At 40.2% G+C, this 10505-nt stretch overlaps 1 protein-coding gene across 1 annotated transcript in view; it reads right to left on the bottom strand.

Moving 5' to 3' along the window:
* Positions 1-10505, bottom strand: part of tmem8b (transmembrane protein 8B) — a 44907-nt gene that overhangs the window by 18995 nt on the left and 15407 nt on the right. Inside the window, exon 6 of the mRNA XM_074639188.1 lies at positions 9446-9828. Within this exon, the coding sequence (XP_074495289.1) occupies positions 9446-9828 (383 nt within the window). The remainder of the gene's footprint in view (positions 1-9445; positions 9829-10505) is intronic.

The following is a 10505-nucleotide window of genomic DNA, read 5'->3' on the forward strand; positions in this document are numbered from 1 at the left end:
GAGAGGTGAAAGGAGACCACAGTCCAATTAGGTGAATCAGTAAAAGGACAACGGGAGTACAAATAACAGCAATAAATTACTGCATGTGTTAATAAAATATTAGTGTGCACTCAGGCATCAAATTCGGCACTTCACAAGTTTACTAAACTCTTTCTAATTTATTCACAGTATCTCTGGACTTGGGGAATGAGTGTTGTAATATTTACGACTGCTGTGAAAAGTGTCCGGATAAACTACTAAACCTGAAACTGCAGGTCAAAAAATAGTAAAATTCTTTTTCAGGTAAAAAAAACTTTGCCGAACAAGATGCAGCACATTATATTCATTTGCTTTGCGTCCAGAGGGAAATGCGCTCGGTGGTACGGATTACTTTAGGCAATTATTTCATGAATAAATAAGATTTCTATCACCCCCCACCCTCCTCCCCCCCAAAGCACAACATGAGCATAATGTATATGTTGATTAATGCAATGACTCAACAAACACTTTGCCAGGTGCTGAGATTTCAGGCTTCCTAAACTCGCCATCTGGCCTGCACTCTCTTGGTAGTAAGACTCAATCACGCCCACTGGCATTTCAAGATAGTCCCTCCCTCCCTCCCCTCCTCCTCCCCACTTTTCGTCCTGACTCTGCCCTACAGTTTGAAGATGAAGGATTGAGCGAGAAGCACTCGTGGATGGATTACCAGACGGACCAAACCGAGCCCAGGGGCCGCAGAGGGAACAGGAGGCCCCCAGAGCCACACTCTCTATCTGAAGTTATAAACATTTCTTGTTGGTAAGTCAAAGAGCTCAGTCAGAAGTAGACGGGTTTTTAGTCACGGCAGCGGCGTGGCGTCAGCCTGTTGGTCAGCCAATCCACCACTTTGGTCCAGACTAAAATATCTTGAAACTATAAGATGGATTGCGAAGACATTTACGACAGATATTCAACGTCCCTAGATGTAAAATTGTCATTTTTCGGTTGGTCCTCTAGCGCCACCACGAGGTTGACTCTTGTGTTTCAGAGTGAAATATCTACAACTATTAAATGGATCGCAATGAAATTTACAACAGATATTCAAAACCCCTGGAGGATAACTTTCTGTGTTATATCTCAACATCTATTTGATGAATTGGCATAAAATTTGGCACAGGATCACGGTTCCCAGACGATGTATGCTTGATGCTTGATGTATTGGTGATCTTGTGAATTTTCCTCTCCCGTCACCATGAAGTTGACATTTTAGTTCTTTATTAAATTATCTCAACAACTACTAAATTGCTGTGAAAGTTGGTACACGCATTCAGTAATCCCAGGCTTTGATCTCCAGACTTCATCCAGCACCATCGTCAGATCAAAATTGTCCAATACTTATGTCCAAATACCAGTAAAACTAATTACACTCCCATTAGTTTAAGTTCTTCTTTGTGTTTAGTGCTAATTAGCAAATGTTTGCATGCTAACATACAAAATCAATAAGGTGAAACATTATACACTACCTGCTAAACATTGACATGCTTGCATTATAACTGAAAGCATGTTAAATGGTAAATGGACTAGCATTTATATAGCGCTTTTATAGTCTTCTGACCACTCAAAGCACTTCACACAACATGTCATCATTCACCCATTCACACACACACACATTCACACACTGATGGCAGAGGCTGTCAACCTGCCCATAAGGATGTAATCTAAATAGTCATACACACACCAATGACACAGCCTTCGGGAGCAATTTGGGGTTAAGTGTCTTGCTCGAGGACACTTTGACATGCGGACTGGAAGAGCCAGGAATCGAACCTCCGACCTTCCGATTGGTGGACGACCTGCTCTACCTCTGAGCCCACTGTTCACTCATCACTGTTAGCATACTGTTGTTAACATTTAGCTCACGTAAATCCTCAAAGAGCCACTAACATAGCTTTATACTCTTATTTTTGTTCTTGAGTACAATATTTATTGTTTTAATATTTTTGTTAAATAAAGACATTATATAGCTACGTAGTGCTTACGCCCTGCACAGTGAGCTAAAGTTCAGGTTCAACTAATAGCAGCACTTACGGTTACAGAAGAGTTAGAGCTGCTTAAAGGAAGCAAAGCACTGCTGCTATGTACTAAGACGGGCCTCGTACACGTCTGTGCCCAGAGGCTCATTGTCCCATTATCAGTCCATGTTAACAATCAAGCCCAGAAAGTCACAACAGCAGTATTGTTATGGGCGTTTTTAAAGACTGCCTTATTGATAAGACACGGTATGCGATGACACAGGAGGAAATAAGTTCCCTCAAAGCTGTTGTCCTTCCCTCTGGCCAGGATAAATCCACACCTATTTGAAAAACTGAGTCAAAGAAAAAAAAAAACTAAAGTATTTTCTTGTGCTGTGGTTAAAAAAAATCTCATTACTTCTAAAGTGATGTCACCACCGTGCATGAGGAGGCACACGGGAAGAATCCAGCCAGAAATAAAACAGATGTTTAGACATTTGTTTTCCTCTGGCTTTAGACATTAAAATGAAGACATAGGAGTAAATAACACGTCCTATTCCCATTTTAACTGAGTTTTAACTGTTAACATGTTAACTGAGCTTTGAGCTCTGCTAAAGACATGTAAATCCAGAGGACAGATGATCCTTTTGTAATGGGTTATGTATGAATAATGTCTGTTTATAGTAACAGGATGTCTATTGTGTATGTGTACTTTTTCTCAAACTAAGCTGCGTATGGATGCAAAATGAATTTCAGTGCAAACTGACATAAAGTTGTATCGTATCGTATCGTATATGCTAGTGGTGTAAATAAAATTCCTGTAAATTTCTTTTTTAAATGTTAAAAATAAGATGTTATATCATTCCTCTCATAAAATCAACATAATCAATATATCCTGGAAACATTTCTATTTCACTCAACAGTGAAGTCCCCCAAAAGTATAGGTAGAGTAGGGTATAGAGCTGCAACAATTAATCAATTAGTTGCCAACTATTAAATTAATCTATTTTGATAATCGATTTATTGGTTTGAGTAATTTTTTAAGAGGAAAAAAAGTCAAAATTCTCCAATTTCAGCTTGTTAAATGTGAACATCTTCTGGTTTCTTTACTCCTCTATGACAGGTGTGGACAAAACAAGACATTTGAGGACGTCATCTTGAGCTTTGGGAAACACTGATCGACTATTTTCACCATTTTCTGACATTTTATAGACCAAACAACTAATCAATTAATCAAGAAAATAATTGACAGATGAATCGATAATTAAAATAATCGTTAGTTGCAGCCCTAGTAGCGTATATGGTAACTAACAACCTAAAATAAAATTTGTATAGTCTTGAACTCTTTCGATTACAATCAAAATCCCGGTGTCTTCTGAAATGTGACTCTTTGGTATTTACTCTCAAAAAAGGAGACTTAGTTTAAGTGATACAGACACAAATTCATGGACACACAAACATAGAAATCATTTTTTCTCGCCTATTCCCCCACTTTGAACTCACTTTATTTTACTGCTCTTCTCTTTTGTACTGTTGCGACAGTGACATTAGGATCTTAAAATAGTTTACACACGTGAAAACGTGAGGCTTTGTGCTTTCAAATGATGTACAGTTCATACGTAAGTGAGAATTCAACAGGACGCAATTTGGGTCACTACTTTTCAATGGATGAACATTTAGGTGGCTTAGATGAAGCCAGGCTACTGCCACGTTTAAGAGTTTATTTCCCTGTACTTCAGCTCCATTCAATGATATGACTGTAATTCAGGTTATTTATAATGTGTTATCAAATATCCTATTGGTTGACAGTTTTAAATGATGCCATCACCACCTTGTTTCATCAGGAGGATATCAAATTAAGGAAGCGAGATGCTCTCAAGATACAGATGATTATTTTGTGATATGTTTGATCCTTCTCAAATCTATCGACTGAACCACTCGTGTGCTGTAGAAAGCAGGAAATTCCTTTGTTTTCGACTCCTCTCTGCCTGTCCGTGTGGAGCTCAAATTAAGATTTTACTGATAACTCTGGAGGCTCGATTTGTGTTCCCGCTCCATCTCATATGATGTCCCCTCAAGCTGGATGCTGACCCTGCACCCAGCATATTTGCTGTCCGGTGAGCAGCGATTCGAAAAGGATTTCAATCACTCTTCTGTTGTCAGAGCATTGTTGTTAATTTATGTTCACTTCTTGTTGCACTTGCCTGGTTTTTCTGTGTGGCCCATTTAAAAATTCATGCCTGGAATTTGAATGTTAATCTTGTTTTGGTTTTTATTTATTGCCGTTTCTTGTAAAGCACTTTGTAACACTGTTGTGAACATTAATCACGTTTAATATTGTGATTTATATGCCTGCTCCATTATGCAGCTATTAGTTGGGATTGTGGAACGTGAGTTGTAGAGGCATAATTCAATCAGGAGTGCCATCTTCCAGCAACACAATGCTCAAGGTTACTGACTGAAGGAAACTACTGTAGAAAAACTTCAGAGTAAACATCCCCTTCAAAATAATTAGTACAACAGTACAGATTTTTGACTTCAACTCTCATTAAAAATGCTGCAGACAGAAGAAACTTTTGATGAATGCCAGTTCATCTCTGTTGTGTACTCATGTGGCTTTTGCTTTGCTAAATTTCCCAGGAGTCATGCTGATGACATGTGCCAGACAAGACACAATGCCAACTGATGCAAGAGCATAGATGAAGCTGGCATGTGCACTATATGCTGCACATCCCAGTGCCCAAACTAATTAAAATAAACTCCATGATGAGTTTTAATTTTGCTCGGAAAAATATGAAACTGTCTTTTGTTTTGACTCATATTGGACATTATGATTAGATTTGTAAGCACCCTCACCCCCTCTGAAATTACCATTGCTCCTTAGCAACAGCAAACATGAAAATTTTTTTATTATATTATATTTTTCTGCATTCATTTATTTCTACATTTATTTATTCATATTTATTTATTTCCACATTTACATCCACGTCTCCTGGGTGATAATGAGAGATGATATCACAACGATGCCGTGGTTTCTCCCTTTATACAAATGAATGTGGAAATAAATAAATCTAGAAATGAATAAATACAAACAGAAAAATATGATACTTTTTATTTATTGACATTTCTAATTTTTTTTTTTTTTTCAATTTATAATTTATAATTTATTTTTTAATAATTCATTATCTTTAATATTTAATTTTCAATGTATCATGCTCATTTATTTATCAATTTATTTGAGCGCCAACATACTCAGATGATAGTGTATTACTGTGAAAAAACAACAATAACATATAAAAGCTAACAGGGCATACATTGATAGAGTCTCAGGGACTAACGCTCACTGCAGTGCTTACGCTTTCTTTCTCGGCATAAGCCCGACCTGAAGAAAACTTTGAAAAACGGACCTAAAGCGATTAAACTGATCCGCCACCAGTTGAGGTATCAGTGGAAATAAAAGCCATATATTCATTCTTTCCACACTCTTTCACCGAGAGTGATGCAAGGCAGACAAGCAGCTCCAGCTATTGTCTCCTAAAGCCCTGCAAATCTGAGCCCTGAGTCCCCCACTGGCAGCGGCTGACGGGATTCTGCGCCTGTGACAAGCGAGTGACAGATCATCGCCGAGGGGGGAGAAATCTGTCCATAGAATAATATAGCATGACAGTCTCCCTGAGGAACACATCTTGTGCTCATACACTAACAGCAACCAGGTTTCATCACAGCAGAGAGCATACTGTCTCTGCAATATCCACCGGGTTAAAATCAACTATACACACTTATCGGGTAGTGGGGGACTGGATTGGAGGGGTCAGGGTTGATCCCAGGACACATGAGGCAGCAAAACACCCAGGAGATCACTACTACACACATACAAACAGAGGTTCTCCTGACGACTGTAGGATGAAGCACACATTGACAGTATGAAAACCCGCCATTTAAACCCTGGACGACCTCTCTGCGAGGTGACAGTAGCCGCTAAACCACCGTGTCTCCACATCAGCCAAGCGATCAATCCATAAAGCATTAGATTCATTACAGTCAATTATTTTCATTTCCTTTTAAAGTGTGTTTTTCTCTGACATTTTGGGAAATAAGGCTGCTTGCTTTCTTACCGGGGGTTAGATGAGAAGATCGATTATCAATTTCATCTCTGTGTGTTCAGTGGAGATGAAAGATGTGTTTAGCCTGGCTTATCACAAAGTCTGGAAGCAGGCAGAGACAGCATAGAGGCTGCAGGATAACAACTTCAAACCTCTCCTTTTTACATGCGCAATCTGCAACATACGATTATTTTCATTATTGATTAATCTGACATTATTTTCTTGATTAATCGATTAATGGTTGTGTCTTTAAAAAATGTCTAAAGAAGTTTAATATCATATGAAATGAAGAAAAGCAGCAAATAGTCACATTTGAGAAGATGGAACCAGTAGATTTTGGGCATTTTAGCTTAAAAATGACTTAAAGCTGGGGGGAGGCAGGTTATTTTTGGCATTATTGGGCAAAAATCCATAATAACCTTTCAGCATATTGTAATTCAAGTGGTACCCCAGGGTAGGCAGTTTTTTGGAAAAGGCAAAAGCCAGAATTTGGAAATACAGCAGCTCTCCCCTCTCTGTCCTAAGCCCATCCCACCAGACAAGCACGGGCATACTGTATACGCTTCATAAATGAACCTGTATGAGTAGTCATGTAATCTCTATAAACAGATTCCACATTCACATGTAGACCCCAGAAGCTTATCGGTCATCAGACCGATAGCCGATGGGTTCCAAGATTGATAGTCATTCGTTTCAAACATCATCCCGATCGTGATCCTGATGCCGTTATAAAGCAGCAATTCTTTGAGAATTACCGTTCTGTTTTCATTGCAAACTTGTGGGTTGCTTTGAGATGACATACTAACGTACAATATCGGTGAAGCATTTCAGAGATGGAAAGAAAATGCTGCTAATAGTTTAGCCTTCGCCACAGCAGTGAGCTCACGCAGAGGGTTAAACTATTAGAGAGATGGAGAGAAAATGATGTTTTCCCTCCCGTAGCTACCATATCCATGAGGCTAGCTCACAGCGCTATCCGCAGCCATGAGCAGAAGGCTAAACTATTAGCAACATGTTCTCTCCATCTCTGAAACACTTCGTCGATACTCTCAGACTCTCTTTTTAATAAGTCCGTCTTCCTTTTTTGGGTTGCTTTGCAGTGTAGGCAGTTGTTGCCAATGCTGGAATAGCAACTTTTCCTACAGGATATTCCGCCATTGAATCAGCTTTTCACCCTCTGATGGTTCGTGCACGCGTATCTGCATATGTAGAACAGCCAATAGGAACGCTCTTTCTCTCTGAAATGACCTGTGATTTTTTAAAGCCTGATAACAGAGCCATGAGGAGGTGCAGAAGTCTAGTTTTCTCTCAGAACACTTGAATTACAATATGCTGAAAGGTTATTGAGGACTTTTTGCCCAATGATGCCAAAAATGTTCTGCCTACTCCAGCGTTAAATGATTACAAAATAGTTGCTGATTGATTTTCTGTCTTGACTAATTGACTAAACCGTTTATTTCAATTTCAATATTACATGGTGTTTATTGATACGTGTTTACAGCAATTAGATGATGTATTGAAGTTTTTTTGCTATTAATAGCTTAGTCCATGAGCTCACTTCAGTGGAAGTGCTTTCCAAGGTCCGTTCAGTTGCTGTTGTGGAGCTCTTGATCGTATCACACTGCTGTTTCCACAGTCAAGAATGAACTTTCAATCTCAACTTTTAAGCAAAATTTGGCCTAAAAAAAGTGTACTTAAAGTGCTATGAAAAAACGGAAATGTTAACATCTGCGATACCCTGACAACTGGGCAACTCCATCTGCTGAGGAAGATTATGTGATACGATCAAAAGCACCAGAACAGCTGCTGAACGGACCTTGTGTTGAGATTCGTTTGTTCATTTTGGAGTTGTTGGAAAGGCTTATTTTCCTTCTGTTTTGCCGGCTAAAAATATCCTTGACCAATATCTTGTCTGAATGCAGAGAGATGAAACTGATATCAATCTATCTCCCAGGAAGACAGCAAAAAAAAGCATATTTCCCAAAATGTCAGGATATGCCTTTGAACCGAACAATCAAAGACATTTGCCGGGGTTTTATGCTTCAACACTGGCTGGCTCGCTTTCTATTAGGAGTGAAATGTTAAAAGTCCATCTGCCAGCCTGTAGCTCTCCAGTTTCTGGCTCCCTGCAGACCTCCAGAGCCACTGCAGGTGCATCCCTAATGCCATTACTATCTGAAGGACAGATTAACAAAGACATATCAAATCCTGCTTGGCTGATATTTGCATTTTGTTCGCTCTCAATTAGAGACATATGTCACAAGCCCAAACACTGGCGCCTGTTTCATTGTGAACCTTTTCAGCTCCCACAGCAAAGTCGATGACTGTTCCAGCATCCATATTTAGCAGGCTAGCTCAGTCGGACACGTTTCCCAGTTCTCCTGCGCTAACCTGCATATTTACTTAACTGATTACTATCTGATCCTTTGCAAGAGTAAAGCATACAGCAGGTGAAGGCACAGGGAATGAAAAAAGCACCTGCCAAATATAAGGGTCAATACTGGCTGTGGTCGGTAAAACTTCCAGGTCAACTGCCATCTTTTTTGACTGATATAGTACCAGAAGTACAGTCATTATACAATATATAAGCCTGTATATGCCTACAAATTTCTCAAGCGTCAAGATAGCAAATAAAACGCCCAATCTTTTTTTTTTTTTTACATATAATCAAAGCTAAATGTACATACAGTATGTGTACCTAACTGAAGTGTCTTGATGATACAAAATAAGGATATTATGTTTGTCAACTGATCATAAATGTAATTTTTTTTGTATACAAATTTAAGTAAACTAAGTATTAACAGTATCAGAAAACATTAAAGGTGCTAAATGCGAGACTGGGAGCATTTCTATTGCCTCCGCACGGCTCTCAACATGGTGACGGTTGTGCCGGCAGCTTGTAGCTAATGATGCTAACAGCGCTAGCAGTGAAAACAAAGGCTATGGTACTGGCAGAGCTAACAGTGTTAACCTGAGAGGGAACCGGCGGGTAGGCATTACGCTTCTGTGACGCAGCCGTGAGCTAGCCAGTGGGGCACGCTCACATGCACTGACATGCACTTAAAGGCACGTGCGGCCGGCCCGGCTATGTCAACAAAGCACAGAGAAGCTCGGAGTACAACACACACAGAGGGAGAGTGACTTCATTCTCTGCTCAGGTAGACATTACTCCTCTATATCTTTACATGGCAAATAGTTGTTTGCTGCTATATTAATGCTCTGGATATTATATAGAGCATATGACGTGTTGTATTTATACCTTTATAAAAAACCTTCCAACCAATTTGTGTAATAGCAAATTGTCTTTTTTAAAGTTGGGTCATGGATTATGCCTTTAAAATAAGCAGGAATAGGGTCATCAGAGCGACTCACCATGTTGAGTTTGAGCTCCATGTTGAGGACTCCTCCGCTGTCTAAAACAGGCATCAGGTTGATGGCGAACACGGCGGCCCTGTCCGGCGGGATCGATATATTCGGACCAAAGAAGACGTAGAAGTGCACGGAGAAGGTGTCCAGCTCGTTGCGCAGGGTCGGACGGATGGGCCAGCATTTGTTAGTGTCGGCCGTGGGGGCGAGGTAAACGATGCTGTCCTCCGAGGTGTGCAGGTGAGTGGCGTTCTGCGACAGGCTGGGCAGCGAGGCCACTGACAGCGTCTCAGACAGGGAGAAACCCATCGCTGTTCCAAAGGACTGAGGCATGTTCATGGAGGAGCTGGGCTGGGCTTGGTCCTTCGACAGATTGGACTTGGAGCAATCTAGTCAGAGGAGAAAGATATCAAATTCACAAAGGAAATCAATCAGACTGATTCCAGTATAATGGATTTTCACTGCAGAAGCTTTTAAAAATGAACCTCGCAACATCCCGTGTAATGTAACGTAACAACCAATCCCCGGCAAGTCTCAAACAAACAGGAAATAACCAAGTCAGTTATTTTGCTCGCGTTATTATGCATGCTAACTAAGCAACCGCGGCTTTTGCAAATGTTTGAAATGTTCCCCCTTCGGCTGGCTCCCATAATGTAAACAGCGAGGTTCAGCGGCGTACACTGCTTTTTAATGAGACAAAGATTCACAGTAATTGCAAACAGTATGCTTTCACTCAACACAAAGCAACTCTGCAAAATGGTCATTGATGGCAACTGGCAAAGCACCATCACATACCACAATCCCCAAGGGGAAAGGATTTCAAAGGCTTTTCTCCCTCAGCCTCGTTTGCATAGTGTTGTCTCTGAAAGGGTTTGAAGTATTTTGATGTCCGTTCAGGCAGCTGAAGCACTCCTAAAAATACTGAAATACCAAATACTGCTGGCTGGAGGCAAATGTAACTTTGGTGGAAACAAGAACAATCTGTGTAAAATCAGTCAAGACTCACATATATAGAGTATATTTATGTATATGTGTGGGTGAGTGGGAGTGGAGGGGCTGTGTAAAC

The sequence above is a fragment of the Sebastes fasciatus genome, chromosome 6 (genome assembly GCF_043250625.1).
Source record: "Sebastes fasciatus isolate fSebFas1 chromosome 6, fSebFas1.pri, whole genome shotgun sequence".
Lineage (NCBI taxonomy): Eukaryota > Metazoa > Chordata > Actinopteri > Perciformes > Sebastidae > Sebastes > Sebastes fasciatus.